The following is an 18062-nucleotide window of genomic DNA, read 5'->3' as shown; positions in this document are numbered from 1 at the left end:
TAATAGAACCTGCTAACTTACAACTAATTTTAAGTTAGAAAGGCAACATTACTGTCCAAAGTACTTTTGTAGGCATCAATGCTGAGGTTAGAATATACAAAGTACTTTTGTAGGCATCAATGCTGAGGTTAGAATGGACAAATGTGTATTTTCATCTCTATGCCTCTTACTAAATACAATTGTGATTCTCAGGCTGACTTATATGATGTGGCTCAATGAACCTTCAAATTACAGGTCTGTATTTAAAATAAAACCACCAAGCCCATTTTAGTGAAAACTAGTTTTATTTTAAAATTAAGTGCATAGCACTCATCTAATTCCATTGGTGTAGACTTTAGCACCATACTATTTGCAATTAATGTCAGAACAGATACATTTGGTTTGCAGTCTGTACTTGAGTAGTGTTTATTTAAGTGGACTTTGGTTAAGCCCTTATACATATCATTAATCTCTTCACAGTACACATTTTATCATGGTCCAGTAATCTCAAAAAAAACAAAAAAAAAAAACAAAAAACCACCGTAACAAAAACATTTGACTAATCAATAAATTAAACAAAACAAAACCCACACAACTTCCCTCCCACAAAGCTAACAGTTATGAGTTGTAGTTATATTGAAACCTATTGTTTTAAAAATGGTTCTGGTTCTTCAAACACCCGACCACATCCCGGGTATGCAGCAATTGTAATCAATTATTTTATTCTACCCCTCCCAAAAGATTAATCCAGTGTTCTTTAGCTTTTTTAAAAATATAAACTGGGAAAGTATTAATAGGCTTTTTTAAAAGGCATATTTTTCTACAACAAGAATGACATATAAACCAATCAATAAAAGCATTTGACAAGACATTAAATTACCACAGGCACTGGTTGTTGTTTCAAGTTAGGATCTCTATCACAATATCTTACATTCATAGCATTACTGAGGTAGTTAAAATACTGAAAATTGGACTCCAGGTTACTGGGTTCTACGTGAATGTGAAAGGTGAAAGGTGTATTATTTTTTATAACTTACTTTCCCTCCAAATAATTCAAGTTTTCTTAAGGTAAGAACTATTAAAATCCAATTAGCAGCCTTTTAAAAGAGGAAAAGAGATGATACTTTCAGAAAATAAGTTTCATGCTTGAAAACTGCCATAGTAGGTGTTCTTACCTGAGTGGTTTTTATTTTATTTACCAAACTAATAAATCCACCTCATGGCCTATGTACTCCAGGTAGGTATAAAAGTTATTTTCCTTTTAAGAAAGGACATTTCTCTAAGAAATCCTGCTGGCAGAAGCCACCCCACCCACATTCAACCACTGGAGCTGTCGGCATCAGTCCATTACTGTGTTGCGCCCCTTACCTTCTTAACAAAGGCCACTGGCTTGATTACTGAGACTCCTGCTGCATACCCACATCTTTAAAATAAGTTTGTCTTCAATGCATACTGTGGTGGTCACCTATCTGCCATGCAGATTCTTTTCTATTCAAGTGCTATCTTTAAAAAAACACAAACAAAATACATACCTTACTAATTTTTAAACCAGAAAGCTTCCCTCCACCAAATCTCTCTCCTCCCAGATAAGAGCACAATATGTAATTTATCAGTTATGATGTTTTCCTTTTTAATTCCCCCATAATATTTTACTCCTAACTTGCCCTTGCTGGAACAACTATTACTGCTGTTCTCATTCATTACCAGTACAGTGAAATGTCTCTGGGCAGTTGGGCCAATCTAATGAAAGTGACTACTGAAATTTAGTAATCAGTACCCTTGCCTGCTTAGACTGACTAGCTGGATTCCAAGGTTGCTTATAAAACCTGTCTTCCATATACAAAGTGCTACATTAGCACAACCTGAGTATTACCCTGGCCACCTTTCACTCCAAAATAAACCTATGGGACTTTATTCTAGTACTGATACTTTACAGATATGTCTTCTCTTGAAAAAAAGTCTCAAAGAGTAGTATCAAATCTGAGTATAAATCACCGATTGCACTGAGAAATGCAAAACCCATACATGTATTATGAATAATAGGAACCCCCACTTCATTCTGTGCTATAATAGTATCTTCTCATTTGAAAACACATCCTAGCAGGAGTATTTAAACCTGTTATAAAGGTAGTTCACACTATAACATTCCCAAAGCATGTTGTATTACAGTTAATGTAGTTAAATGTTTCCAAGTAGTACAAATTCCCTGAGTTAAATGTGTTTTAATTCTAAAGATTTAAGGTTAATCACTTAGGGAAACAAAACCAAAACAAACAAATAAACTAAAAAATGATGACCGTGATTTCAAGATACGAGATCTACTCCAACCCTAATTTTAGTACATAAATCCAGATACCTATTATTTATGATAGGAAATTATATAAGATAATTTGAAAAAAAATTTAACTGCACAATTGGTACAACACATGAACTTAAACTTAAGTTGGAAATTCACCTGTAGCTCAAAAGTAAAACAAAACTGAATAAAACAAAAGAATCTCTTCAAAAATTAATACTGTTAACTTTCCTTCATAAAAGATAGTTTGGCAAGTCCAGAGACAAACATTAGTCTTTGACATATAAGTGAACATAAGGCCCAGAGCCTACCACAGGTCAAATCTCAAAATGGCAAGTTGGAATCTGTCCAAATTTTCTGTTGAATTGAATATTTTTGAAATATTTGGACCACCAGCCAGGCTTGAGCGTTTCTGTCATACAAGGATTGCTTGAAACAGGATCCGACACACACAGTGTTAAAATGTTTGGTTAGTTCTCCTAGGTATTCATAGATACTGAACGGATATTCAGTCCTCCTGGTGCTGGTACCTGAAGAGTTCTGATGTTATTTGGATCCCTTTTCTTCTGAAGACAAGTTTACAAAAAGGATGCCCCAGGCCTTCAAGTCACAAAATAGTCTGGGTCAGTTTTTGGCTTCACACACAATCACCTTTCAAAGCATGGAGTAATACAAGGGTAATGTTCATTTATCTGATAACTCCGGTTATAAGAAACACTCAGACAGGGCTTAACTTCTACTGGTATTGCCAGGGACATCCCAACACCAGTCTGCATGTGCCCAAGGCCCTGAACACTAGTTTGGAAGCCCGCAGGACACGTCTGTAGTGTGTAAGATGAGGTGTGTGTGGTAGATACAATCTGCTGGCAGCTGGGTTGCTCTGACACAGGATGGCGGTACTGCAGTGAGGTCTGTTGAGTCTGATGGAGATACTGAGGCTGCTGAAAGTGAACTGGCCGTGAGGGCTGGGAGGCTGTCTGGAACACACCTATTTGTGCTGACTGAGGGCCTGCCTGTCCTCTCTGTTTGTTCGCTTCTTTCACATCATTGTCATGAGCACTGAAATATGGAAAGAATGGAAACATTAATTGAGAAAAATCTGTAAGAAAGTTCTACCCCACTTCAACAATGAGGTGTCCCTTATCTCTTTCTAAGCTTTTTCCAGGTTGGAAGATGTGTCCATAATAAGGACTTGAGTGCTTATTATCTAGGCAATTTTTGAAATTCAAAGATATGGAAATGGGAATTGGGCAAGGTTTGCCTGGGTTGATTTTAGAGTTATAGATCTACAGACATACAAGAGCAATTCTTTTCTCTATCAGGTACTGTGCCTAGAATCATACTAACAATGGCAACCTCTAAGTTGTTAGCAGCTGAAGGGAGCTCCCCTCTACAAAGTACTGCTCGTATAGTGGCCTGCTCACAGCAGCAAGCAGCTGACAGAGGAAATATCCTAAGAGTGCTGTGCCTTTTAGAAGTGGTTTGTGGTGTACTGTATACGTGAAGAAAAATGTTAATGAGAAACACAAGAACAAAAGGGCTTACATCAATAGCCGTTCAATACACTGCACTAAGAAATCCCATGAATAAGCAGTAAGACGATGTAGTCTTGTAGGCCACGTTGGAGAAAGTCGAAGTATAATCCTCGAAGAAGCCACACATGCAGCAGCTACTAAAGAAGGTGCATAATTTAGAAAGGCATAATCTGTGGAGACACCAAAAGTGAACTTAAGCAACAGACCAAACACGACATAAGCACACAAGTCATTTATAGCGCTCACATCAACTCACCTTGTAGAGACACTTCCAGGAAGTAATCTGCGTATTTGGCCATGTAGAGTTTAGTTTTTTCCAAACAAATCATTGGCCAGCCATCATGAAGATCTGTTTCATGTACTGCTTCAGAGAGATAATACTCGATGAAATGGGCAGCTGTTGGAAGGCAGAGGTTCCACTGAAAGGTTTCCAATAGTAATAGTTCCATATGTAGCAAATTTTGTTTTGTTAATACTAGATTCATATTAGTCATACAACCCAGGCTGTTGAGCTGCTCCAGCTTAGGCACACTATCTTCTTTTTCTTCAAATTTACCTTATAAGAAAAAGGGAGGTGATGGAAAAAATGTTAAGCCCATGATCATTACATGTCTAGTCAGTTAAATGGTATTTTTTTGTTCTACCATGAGGATTTAGATCCAAAGATACTCTTTTTCCTACCTTACTGAGAAAGAATTGTGCCAGAATTGTCTTCTGTTGTAATGGTTGCACATGTTTTCTTTCCCAGTATCACTGTATCCTGCTTTTCCCCCATCCTCTGAAAAAATGCTTGCACATGTAAACATTTCGATTTGTGTCCTAAAGTATAAAAGTAGTAGTCACATGTGCCAATTACCAAATTGCCGTGTCAAATCTCACCAGCTAATTCAGAGTTTTGTTTGTGTGGGTAGGTTGAGTTGGTGAAAGAAAAGTAACTATTTTAGAGTAGAAGAGAGATTAAAGAATTTTATGTCACAGCTTTACCTGAAACAAAAATAATTAAGCTTCAAGTGTTTCATATTTTCAGCCTAATTCCAGAAAGAAGAGATCTGGGAGCAGGGGACTGGGTGAATATTGTAACTAAGCGTTATAACTCCACATAAAACTCCACCCCTCTCTTTAGAATTCAAAACAAAAATCTACTTAAATCTGACAGAGGGAGAGAGAGAGGTTGACTTTTTATCCTCTTTTAAATTCCTTTACTCAAACTTGACTAGGAGCAAAGACAACTTGATAACTGGATTTCATTATCTGAAGGCATTTCTTTTTAGGAAATAGTCTATAAAGTTTTAATTATGCACAAAGAATAAGATTTCCTCTTCAGCACCAGGAAAACTGTAATGCATTATCTTATACATTAGTCTCCAAATAAATATTTTATTATATATAAAACATGTGTTTTAGCTATTTCTAGAACCTATAGCTTAAAAAAATCCACAAGTTATCAATTTCTACACTGTTAGATTTTCCAGATGCAGCAATAGCACAAGAGTTGTCTTCAAGTCTTGAGTCTCGTTCCACAGTGGTCCATGGAAAACAGAAATTATAATGGAAGCCTTCTATCTGCCAAAACTATGTTCTATTTTAATGTTTAAAATAATCATATCACAATTACAGATTTTTCATAACAGATTTTACATTTACCCTTGTTTATGACTATTACTGTTTAGAATATTACTTTAAAAGTACATTGGAAGCCAGAAGTTTCCCTGTGAAGTTTCTCTTCTAGAAGACATGGGTTTGCACCATACTTTCAAGTTGCTATAGCAAACAAATGGCACAGAGCAGGGTCATTCAGTGCAGATACTCATTGTGTAAGCAGTGGTAATGCTGCCACAGCCATTGGTGGTCTGCTCATCCCTTGGGGTTGGGGGATACATACTGCTGCCTGCCTTGGTGTTTGCGTACAGAGTAGAACTGGGATAGAAGGTTTTCTCTTTGATGCCAGGAGATTCTATGTCTGTCTAGAGAAAAACCTAAATTTAAGGGACAGTGATGTCTTCCTGTTTCAGAGAGACTTTGAACTTTGGATCTAACTCTTTCAGTAAATAATACTGAAAATAGGAGATGAAAACTCACCTAATTCAGGCATTAGACGTCAGATAATAGACTTTAAGAGTCTAGATAGCCCTGCCCAGCTCAAGTCACATAAAGATGAATTCACAAGTCTGACCAATAGTATATACTAAGTACAGCTGGAAACATTAAAGTGGCATTTCTAACACAGATATCCAGCATCGTTGCTAAATAGATAAAATAGGAAAACTACTGCTCTCAGATAATAGAGTGAAATTTTTAGAAGGAGAATGACCAAAGAATTAGTTTAAGACCTCTGGATGAATCATGACTTTCAAAGCACCCTGGCATTTATGTAGCAGCAACAATACTGGCAATGAACTTCAAAAGAACACTGTAAAAATTAATGAGTTTATTTATGTCATGCTTGAAGTTCCTTTGAAGAAACTAACACACCATAATTCAAGGACGTTTCATATTTTCTTGTGACTTTCAACAACAAAAATAAAATTGTACATGATCTATTTCACAGCTCAAAAAACCAAGGTAGTGAGGTTGGCCAATTTATTTAAGGTCAAATAAGTTCAGTCAAACTAAAAATGAAAGCCAAAAGGAGATATATATTTGAATTCCTAAATCTGTCTTTCTAAACCACAGTTCTATACCAGGTTATATGGGGTCAACTATAAGAATGACAGACTTCTGTATCTTCATGTATGTAGTAAGTATCCAACTGTTATAAATGTAAAAGACTTTGCATACTGATTTGCAAAGTTAAAAATAACTTCCATATTATATAAATAACCACACAAGATTTTAATACAGGTTTAAATTTTTTGAAACTCTTTCATTATGTATAGTGTATATTCAGCTATGTGGATATTAAAGAGTATCAAAAAGTTTGGTAACACCAGCAAATTACCTGCTTCCACATCTACAGTTTTTGTTATGCCAAATGCTATATATGACTTACTTATCCATAACGCTACCCACAGGTTACTGAATCAGTTTGTTCAATTGAAAGGAAATTCCGGAAGCCATGTGATTATATTGATAAAGTCTCAGACAGGAAATAAGGGCACAGGAAATTCCTATCGGCTTCCCAGAAAATAAAGAATTAGAGGCCACAGAAACAAAACACTATGTTGTCTTTCCTTTAGAGGAAATGTTCAGATCAGCCATGGAAACTTATATATGTTCAAAACTAGCAGAGAACAGTAGATATATGTAGTAGGTAAGATTTGAATACTGAGTAGGGCATGGGTCTGATGTCATACTGTGAATACTGCCAACTAACATTCAATTCTTTCATTACTAAGTGAGAAAGAACACAAATTTGTAAGACCACAGTCTAATTGAAAAATACATAAAGAACTGGAAAAGGTAACAGAAAAAAAATCTCTCCTCATGAAAAATTAAGATGTAATTCAAACCAATTGTGAGTTACAATTGTTCACCTAACAGTATAAAGAAAGCTTTGCTAACCCAGTATTAGGGTTAGTGAACAGGAAGATACAAGCACTTGTTACCACTAAAAGTCTATGATTTTTCACTTTTGACTTTACTCAACTATGAGACCATTTCTCAGTTATATAAGACCCTGAGTAAATTATCAGAAGTTTCATATCCAAGACTGGTTCCAAACTCTCAAATTTAATGCTGGGTACAGAAGCCAAGGAAAGCCAGGTCACATATGAATCAGTCAAAATGTAAAGAGTTTCCCGGGACAAACCTGGGTCCATTTTAGAAAGCTAGAATCTATGGGCTAGGGAACCTGGCAGAGGAGTTAATCTTTACAACGCTAACCCTTTAGTGTTTCAATTTCTAAGTAATTTTAAACACATCACCCCATTTGACCCTTGAAACTTTGTATGGGATGAGTCTTCATTTCTATTTTATAGACAAATAACCTGAGACCCAAAGATTTTTGAAATTTACATTGTTTATGAAAATCCATCACTATAGTCCCTACTCTAAAACACTACACACTGCTCTCCAATTAGAGATAGTGTAGGCCCTTTCTTCCTATCTCTAATAGTGTAGATAATAGGCAGTTGGTTATTGTTTTTGGAAATTACAAGTTGTGCTATGTCTTTAGCCAAACTACCAGGCACTATAAGCTGCTCTTCACTTTCACACTCTACCATATCCATCCCAAAGTAGGGAGTTGCTGGGTGAGGGTCAGAACACAAAGTTCAATCCTGTGAGAAAAGCAGCAGAATCTGAACGTTTATGATAACTAATTGGAGAGCTGCCCTTGGTATCTAAATATAGGAAGATAAAATGTAAGAAACATTAAGAATAAATTCCACAATTTAAAACAATACCAGACACTGAAAACAGGCTATCAGTTTAGACAGCTTTTTTGCTGTAGTTATAGACACAAGGAAGGAGAAACTGCTACAGGCTAAAGCCAGCCTGTTAGATTCCCAACTCCAGTGTTGGGCTGTTGACTCCAAGTCTTTTGACCACTGCTTATTTGGGAGAGGCTGAGACTCTGAAGGATATCTCACACACATTCCCACTGTTCAGCAGAAAAGTAATGTAAAAGCAATTCTTCTCTTTCAGGAAAAAGGGGGTCAAGAGTCAGTAGAACAAACAAAGGAGGTGTTCATCTCTTTCAGTAGTAAGTGGTAATTCACATATGAATCACAATAAGCAGGTCTAAAGCCTCATTACTAGAAAATAAGCTTAGTATATGTGCTGCCGAAGCGAGCACTAGAAAATAAGCTTGGAAATCTATATATTACCATACAGTTTAAACCAAGTAATTTTGAATAAAATAAATGGATTGTGATCTTAAATGGTAACATGTAAGTTAAAGAGACGAACAACTGAACGCTCCATTCCAGTCAGCCTAAGGTAGTACAAAAGGTAAAGCACCCTTCATCCAACTTGTGGAGACTATAGGAATTTGGCACCAATGTAAAATAGGACTCAGTGGCCAAAATTCTTAATAATCAATAATAGTCTTTAGAAAATTTAATAGTGACATGTCATTTATGAATGTCTACTTTAGTAGTGCCTAACTCATTTAATAAGTTATTAGTAAACTTTAGTCGCAAATATAAGTCAGCATATGAACAGACTTTGTACCACGCATTATTTCACAGTCCAACAAAATGGGTCTCCCCCTTCACCACACATTTTAAGAACCACAGGCAGAACGGGTGGGACTTGGTAGTGATAAAATGACAAGGACAGTCACAGCAGGCAAAAGAATTACTTGCCAATAATGATCTCAAATTTTAAAAACAACCTAACATATCTCTTATCCAGTCTCTTTATTATAAACTGATCCTATAATAAACTATTATTTTGTAGGACAATAAAAAGTCATTTTATTTGTGGGTTCTCACACATATGATCTATCAAGGAGTATAGTTTTTCCAATCTTACAAAAACTAGTAAGCCTCGAAAGGCTTCAAGCCAGTGATGAAACACATAAAGTATTTTAATCATGACTTATGCACATGAAAGTTATTAGATGTAAGTAGCATCCCCTCAGGATGTGACAACCAAAAATATCTCCATATATTGACAAGGGTTCCATGAGACAAAACTGCTTCTGGTTTGGAGTCACTGATTTAAAACAAGGATTCCAATTAGAAAGGTATATCAAAATCACCTTTGGGACTTCTAAAAAGTTAGGCAATACCCAGGTTCCATTATGCAGATTCTGAATCAGTGTATCTGTGATGACCTACACCATGTATTTCTATCAGAATCTTTAGCACTACGATTTATGTACATGTTTTTAAAACTCCAGAGTCACTTCTGAATGCTTGATTAACAAGTAATGCTTCAGGGGCTGAGAATATAGCTCAGTGGCACAAGCACCTGCCTGGCAAGCACAAGGTCCTGAGTTTGATTGCCAGTACCAAAAAAAAAAACCCAACTAAACAAGTAATGCTTGATTATTGTGCCAAGAAGCACTTTGAAAATACTCTTCCCAATACTGATAAACTAGAATGAATGGGATTTGGTGATAATTCAGTTATATATAAATTTACTGTATTATATGAACAATGAAAATTCTAGCCATATAGATCAGATTCATACTTACTTGCCAAAAGCAGACAGGAAAGCGCAACTAAATGCAGCTGCTGGATAGAGATGTCATAGCGATCCATAAACAAGTCCAATAAATAGACAGCAAGATGTCTGGCAGAAGGGCAGAGTGTGAAGCGATTGCTCACAATGGCAATCAAGTCAGCAAAATACCTTCTGAGACTTAGCTGAGGGGACTGGCCTTTGTAGGAGGGCAACTTCAGCTCCTGAAGCAAGAGGAACAACATTTAATCTGGTAATTTGCTATAATCTGTAAAAGTATCTCTACAATACAAAGACTTAACACTGTCTTTACAAGTGCTCAAAACAGACTTCCTGAGTGACAGAAATTAAAAAGCCAAGTGGGAAGATAATAAATGGCATTTAAAAATTAATGTAAAACAAAAATTCTCTCCTTATTAACTACCTCTGTGACCAATTATAAATGTTTCTTGCTTCAAGGAATGGATTCATTCTACGAAGATTTATAATAAGAGAATTCTGTTCTCAACCAGGTGTTTTCAGAAAACTGTTCTTATCAAAAACCAACACACACACACACACACACACACGCGCGCGCGCACACACACATACACACACACACACACCTCCAGGAAGCTCAAAGCTTTTGGTTAGACGGTAATAGATTAAATCCATAGTCACAGTATGTTGCTACTATAGTATACTTGCAGAGATGTGGAGATCAGCACTCATCTATTAGTATCTTCTAACCTTATTTCTCTTTTAACAACTTTATGACTCCTCCTTTGTCATCATTCTCCGTATATCTAAAATACTGCCCCATAATCAGTGTTTAATCTTAAATCTACACTATATGAACTCATTTTTTAAAAATTTGAAAGTTTATTTACTACTAGAAGATTTCAAGAACATAAAGATGGAAAGCTTCTAAGTTCACTTTATACAGTCAGCATAATACTGAAATTAACATAACAACACCAGAAGTAACATGACAAGCTATCAAAAGTACAAGAAAAAGAAGATAAAATTGTGTTTTTAGGTATTTTTGTATATCAAAGGACTCTATCAACAGAGTAAAAAGGCAGCCCACAGAAAAGGAGACAATATTTGCAAACCACTTATTTGATAATAAGTTAATATCTAAATTATATAAAGAACTACAACTCAACAATAATAAATTAACCTGACTTAAAAATGGGCAAAAGACTTAACAGACATTTCTCCAAAGAAAATATACAATGGCCAACAAGCACATAAAAAGATGCTCAACATCATTAATAATTTGGGAAATGCACATCAAAATCACTGTAAGATACTGCTTCACATTCATTTAGATTGCTAGCACCAAAAAAACAAAAACAGAACAAGTGTTGGCAAGAATGCGGAGATACTGGACCCCTTATACATTATTAGTGAGAATGTAAAATCAAGTAGTGGCCGAAGATAATAGTATGAGTACCTTGAAAAATTAAGCATAGAATTACCAAATGATCCATCAATTCCATTATAGAAATATATTCAAAAGAACTGTAAGTAAAGACCTGAACAAATATTTGTACATCCATGTTCATAACATCATTCATTACTCATAATAACCAAAAGGTGAAAACAATCCAAATGACCACAAACAGATTAATAGATAAATAAAAGAGGGTGTAAGCATACAATGAAATATTGTTCAGCCTTTAAAAGAAAACTCTGGTATGTACCACATGAATGAATCTTAGAGTGTGCAAGGTGAGTAAGTTGAACACAAACTTACTGTATGATTCCTTACATCAAGTACTTACAACAGTCACATTCATAGGGACAGTGAGTACAATAGTGGTTACTAGAGGAGGAAGGGTGAGAGATTGGGAAGTTATTGTTCAGAGGGTTTGGAGTTTTAGTTTGGGACAAAGAAGTTATAAAGATGGAGAGTGGTAATAGCAGCAAAATGATATAAATGTATATAATGTCACTGACCTGTCACTTAAAAATGGTAAATTTTATAATACATGAAAACAAAAGTTACATATTAGTATAGTTTGATACTGAGATACACAGTAGCCAATGCAATTTAGTAATGTATTCAAAAAATACTTCAAAAAATGCACTATAGTAAGTCACAGTGATGATTCATACTTAAATACGTACATTCATCTTGACAGATGCCAAAACAGCATCTAAAATAAAAGTGACCCTGAGAGAAACAGGAAAAGATGTGCATATATCTCTTTGATAAGCAATAAATGGAAGGAGGTAAAAAGATCTTAAATATAACAGCCAGTATCTCACTTGGAGGTGAAATAGCAGGATTACTATTCTAGTGCCCATTTATTGAACATAGTTCTAATAATTATTCTGTAATTATTCAGTTAAGAATTTAATAGGATGGCTGGCAACAAAATAAATGTTCTAAAACAGCTTTTCTATATACTAATAATCAGAAAATACAGCATTTCATATACAATTTATAGTAACTATAAAAATGAAAACACTGAGAAATACATTTACAGATACCAGCATTATATGAAAATAAATCTCATGTGTTGTGGAAGACTGACATACACAGAAAGACAGTCTATTTTCTTGGATAAATAATGTATATGGTGACAATGGCATTTCAGAAATGGGGAAAATAGATACAGTTAATAAATATTTCTGTCACATATGTCAATGAACTGATTTGTTAGAGAACTGATAAGTTTGTAAGAAAAACTAACATATAAACACAGTTCATACGAAAAACACAGTAGTTTATAGGGAAAACATAAATGCGCCCAAAACAAAAAGATGCCTGATTTCATTCAAATTTAAAACATTTTTTCACTTACTTGATTTTTATTAACTTTTGTTTATGTTATCAAGACAGGAAGTAGTAACACATTCTACTAATAATTTAACAACTGATACAATCTTTCAGAGGATAACTGGGTAATATAGATACATTTTTTAAATGCACATATCTTTTAACTTAGCAACTGCAGGACCAGGAATCTGCCCTACATTTAAGGGATCCTTTGCAGCTGTTTGTAAGAGTACAAATGTATATGGTGAACAAAAAAGTTTGATATCCAATATAATTTTAATGAATCTCTGAAGAAATATATGGAGTTAAAAGGAGTTAATTTCTAAAGGTCACATACTGTATAACTTAATTTCTAATAACATTCTTGAAATGACAAAATTATAGAATGAAGAACAGATGAGTAGTTGCCAGGGTTAAGGGGCAACATGGGGTGGGAGGGAAGGCAGTGCACCTTTTGTAACAGGACATCGTGAGAGATCTTTGTGATGATGGGGAATCTTCTGTATATTGCCTGCATCAATGTACAAGGTGTGATCTAAAAATACAGTAAATGTTTCAATTCAAAAAGCTTAATACAGTAAAGATATTACCATCAACTCCCCTCAAAATAAACCCCCTTACTTTGAACACATTCTTCTCATTGTTCTTGCCACTTTCTGAAGCAGTTCTGCAAATTCCTTTGTGGGTCTTTAGTTGCCCTGTCATGGCTACTTAGCTGTTTCGAACTGACTGACAACGTTTACCATTCATGGCTGTTTTGACTTTGGGGAAGAACCAAGAGGTTTCACAGTACCAGATCCAGAGAATAAGGTAGATGAGGACACACTGCAGTGTTTTTGTAATACTGCCTTTCTGCTGAATGGCAATGAAGAGTAGCATTCACTGTATTTTTGATTACACTTTGTAAAGACATGAAAGAGGACTTCAGAACTGCTTCAGAAAATGGCAAGAACAATGGGACAAATGTGTTCAAATTGAAGAGAAAGCTATTTTGAGGAGGATTAAGGGCAGTATGTCTTTTACTATGGTATTTCCAAAATTTAAACAATCACTGTATATTTTGATCACTTGTAAATACCTTGGTTGTAACAGTAAAGAGGCTACCACTGAGGAAAAGTGAGGAAACATTTTAAGGGATTGTTCTCTATTATTCTTACAAGTGCATGTGAATTTAAAAAGTTTTAATTTTTAAAGAAAGAAATCATGATATCTATCAATAGAAATTGAATACATAGAGTGTGGGATATCAACTTAATAGGGTATTTTTAAAAAGGGCAGAGACCTAGATGCGTTGACACGGAAAAAAATCTGATAAATTAAGATGGGAGTGGTAGGAAGGTATGAACAAGTACACTTTATAATCAATGTAACAATGCTACAAATACAAATATTTGCAGCTATATTGATTTTCAGAGAACAGTGGTGGGAGGAGCCTCATTTAAACCTTCCTATACTGTATTATGTCAAGTATTTTTTTCGAACCATGTCCATGTACCACTTAAAGTTTAAAAATATTCACAGGGATTACCTGAGTAATAAGTTAATGGGCCATTTTATGTTTTTAATGTTTATATAAGAAAAGTATAGTGGCGCATGCTTGTATCCCAGCACTCAGGAAGTGTGGGGCAGGAGGGGGCAGGAGGATCACTGTGAGTTCAAGGGCAGCCTGGGCTACAAAGTGAGTTCAAGACCAGCTTGAACTGCATGGTGTGACCCTGTCTTAAACAGCCAAAAAAAAAAAAGTACAAAAAAAATTGAGAAAAAAATTTTGTTCAAATAAAAGGTACATTCCAGTTTCTTGTATAGCTCCTAGGATTTGTCTTTTCTCCTTCACTATTTCTACAGGTCTTCACAATGGTGTAAATGAGTTGTAACTTTTTCTTTCTTGCCATCATGTGTCATTTACTAATCATCTCCCATGTAGCAGCCACTGTGCTAATCCCAGGAAATACTGTAGCTGGAAAAACAGTCTCCAGCCTCTCTTTAGCAGGTGAATAAAAATATACAGATCATTGTAATACAATATTGTAGTCACAGGGTATTATAAGAACACTGAGGAAGATGATGTAACTCAGCTCAGGGGGATGGGGAATGGGGAAAAACAACGCCTTGATAGGTTTTCTGGAAAAAGAGGCCTGAACTTGACAGACTCACTAAGATACAAACTTGGAAAATACTAGTGGGCTTTATTTGTATTGACATTAACCTTACTAACTTTATTGAAAACAAAGGCAACAGGGACTGTGGATAGAGCTAATAAGGAGAGTGACTCGCATGCATAGGGCCCTGGGTTCAATTCCTAATAATGCAAACGAAAAAAAAGGGGCAGGAAACTCAAGAGCTATCAGTGGATTTTAAATAATGTCTGGGTATTACAGTTACACAAGCATGAGAATGACTATGCTTCTCTCAATCTACAAGTTTCTTATTCATTTCAGATCCCCTAGAACTGAACAGTTTCCATTAGGTTCTTAGCAACCCACATGAAAAAAAGCAGAGAAGCCTGAATACATCACCCTTATCCTCAGCCTCAAGTCCTCATCAGCTCACCACCCCAAATGCCACAACCTCCCCAGAATGGGCACAGTGACCAGCTAGGATGGAAATAAATGCTTAGAAGAAATACTCAGAAGTTTAAGCACAACTCTGTGGAATAAATATTTTCTTAATGCTTCTTACAAAGCTAGAATTGTTCTCAGTTCCCATAAAGGCTCCCAAAAATACTCTCCCAAACAGACTATGACACTAGTGAATGTAGCAAAATGATAACAAAATGAGACACAGAGAAGATGCTTTGTAAGTTTTTTTTGAATGGTAAATTATTTTACAAAAACAGTACATTTAACATTTGAGGTCAAGGAGTATGCATTTTATTTTCACTCTTCCCTAGCAGGAACAACACTGGTCACAATGATTATCTTCTCCACAAACCTTGGGTCTAAATATAAAACTTCTTACACAGCATCAGAATTGGCAACTGCCCAAAGACCTAAATTCAGATGCTTTTACACTGTCATTGCTCTAACACCTGAGAGTACCTTGCACATAGTGATTATTTACAACTGTCCAATTAAATTACCAATTAGAGTAGAATATGTCTTTCCTATGAGAAAGTTTATTCTAACTTCCTTGATTTCAATGTACTACCAGTAGTGGTCTCTCCAGTTCTGCAAGTTCAAGTTCTACCAATTAATGTAAATCTTTATAACGTGTGGCCAATCTGTCAAATCATGAACATGATCCACACAATGCTTAAAGACAAACCAGAGCAGTATGTCACAGGTGGCCCACGACAACCTTCAGTGGCATTACTTGAGTACCTGTGCTATCTTGTCCTCTGATAGTTTATAAGCCACTTAAGTGCAGAGCTGTTTTATTCCTTGGATCCTCTAAAGACTGATGCACCAAAACATTCAACAAATCTGAACTTAAAAAAAAAATCGTCTAAGCTCAACTAACAAAATTAACTCAATTATTCAATATTAAAATTATCGAGACACAAAATAAGAACTGAAAACCATGGGAATCACCAAGAAAAATCTAAAGTTTTATGTCAATTGAAAAAAATATAAATATATGCATCATTAACAATTTTACCACAAACTAGAGGGATAAAAAGGCTGACATAACATTTCATACTGAAAGATGACATCGGTCAAAAAGAAAATAATCAAAAGTGTGTCTGGATAATTTTCAAAGTGGAAACCTTACAACTCTTTCAACACTCTAGCAAACCGTTCCATAGCTGAAACTTTTATGTGGTAAGAACAGTGCTCTTAGGGCCATTGGTGTATATACAGTGTAAGACTACAAATAGTAAATAGCATTTGGAAACCTCAAGCTTTAGAAAATGGTACAATTTTAACAATGTGAGAATCAGATCTTTTAATCCGCTTAACCTGGCCAGAAACTCAACATACAAGTTTATTATCGTCCCAGGATCTCTCAACAAGGGCCAGAATTCCTTTTACTAAAGAGTCACCTGTTTTGCTTAATCGTCTACACTTAACAACAAACGGCTCTCTATCCAAGGTGAAACTGAGTTAAGTTAGAGATCATTTTGGATCTGATTTCTCTTGGGGTTTTCAAAGAGGCAGAGTAGTCCCACTAATCTGAATTGTGACATGCACTGTAAAATTTAAGAGCAACAACACAAAGATTTTATGCCAGAAAGAGTTTTTTTCAATATCCATTAAGTACCGTAAGCAATACCACTTTTATTACTAGCATTAGCAGGAAAAAGTAGCTAACGTCTTCCACCTTAAGACTAATTTTTAAACAGTGCCAAGTGTTAAGGGGCACGTAATAACAGTTATTATTTATAAGGCTGAGTAGATGCCAAACACTATTCTACACTCCTGTACAATACTGACATTTAAATTTCACAATCACAGATGAAGAAATTGAGGAACAGCAATTGAGTGGACCGAATGGGGAATTCAGTAACGTACAAATGTGAGTTTAACAGCTGCATAATTTAAATACAAGATCAAAGCAATGGCCCACTTGGAAACAAGACGGGACGTCCCCTTCCACCTTCCGTCTCCCAACTAACATGCCCAATTCCCCTCTTCATTTATGCTGCAGATTCTTCTGCTATGCCCAGGGAAGAAACTAAGAAGTTAATTAGCCAAATAAGCAAACCTCAAGTCTTTTGGCCTGGAAAACAGTAAAAACCTAATTTTCCTGAGTTTCCAGGAACTGAGATTTCTAAGTGGCGCAAGCCCCGGAATGGGAAGGTCGGGCATCAGAGATACCTTGTACCGAAGCGCTTGGTGGATGTCAGCAGCCAGCTGTCCTCGCCACCACTGCCCCTCCAGCTCCATGGGACCCGGCGGCGCGCCCAGCCGGACGCCGTAACTTCAGTCTGAAAGACACGCCCCAGACCCGCTCACCGCCGGCCACTTCGCGCACGACCCCCGCCCCCTCCCCGAGAGGTGTGACCTCGGCCACCCCGGGCGGCGGCTCATCTTCACCGGACTCATCCTAAGCCCGGCACCGACCCCAAACAATTCCCAGACGCCACACGTAAGACCCGATCTACCCACTCCGGAGGCACTGGTTTATTTGGGGAGCTGCCCCACGAAATGCTTAGCAAGAGGGGCGCGACTCGGGTCTCGAGCGCTAACCCGAGGACCTGCTTGCGAGCTGTGGAAAAGCCGGAGCAGGCGGCGCGCCGTCGGCTCCCGGCGTCCGGGGTTCGAACCCTGCCGCCAGCCCTGGGCAGCGGGGAGACCTGACACCAGTTCCCGTCAGGCGGGGATGAGAAGTCCACACCAAGAGGCTCAGAGGCCACAGGTCGTCCCGCGCCCGCTCCTTCCCTGGACTAGGAGACGCGCCGGGCCGCGCCGCACCGGAGAGGGAACAAAAGGCCGAGCCGGCCGGGCTCCGCGCCTCGCCCCGGCGGCCCGGT

At 36.8% G+C, this 18062-nt stretch overlaps 1 protein-coding gene across 2 annotated transcripts in view; it reads right to left on the bottom strand.

Moving 5' to 3' along the window:
• Positions 1-265: 265 nt before the first annotated feature.
• The window catches only part of Ccnj (cyclin J), an 18943-nt gene continuing 1146 nt past the window's right edge, over positions 266-18062 (bottom strand). The window contains exons 2-6 of one of the 2 annotated variants that reach the window (XM_005407563.2): positions 17407-17516; positions 9893-10103; positions 4067-4366; positions 3821-3980; positions 266-3334 (exon numbers count right to left, since the gene is read on the bottom strand). In XM_005407563.2, the coding sequence (XP_005407620.1) occupies positions 2923-3334; positions 3821-3980; positions 4067-4366; positions 9893-10103; positions 17407-17475 (1152 nt within the window). In that variant the 5' untranslated portion in view covers positions 17476-17516 and the 3' untranslated portion in view covers positions 266-2922. The remainder of the gene's footprint in view (positions 3335-3820; positions 3981-4066; positions 4367-9892; positions 10104-17406; positions 17517-18062) is intronic. The other variant, XM_005407565.2, reaches the window with a different exon arrangement.

The sequence above is a fragment of the Chinchilla lanigera genome, unplaced genomic scaffold, assembly GCF_000276665.1.
Source record: "Chinchilla lanigera isolate Chin_1 unplaced genomic scaffold, ChiLan1.0 scaffold00106, whole genome shotgun sequence".
Lineage (NCBI taxonomy): Eukaryota > Metazoa > Chordata > Mammalia > Rodentia > Chinchillidae > Chinchilla > Chinchilla lanigera.
The sequence above is the reverse complement of the archived record's forward strand: the minus strand, read 5'-3'. Positions and strand labels throughout refer to the sequence as shown.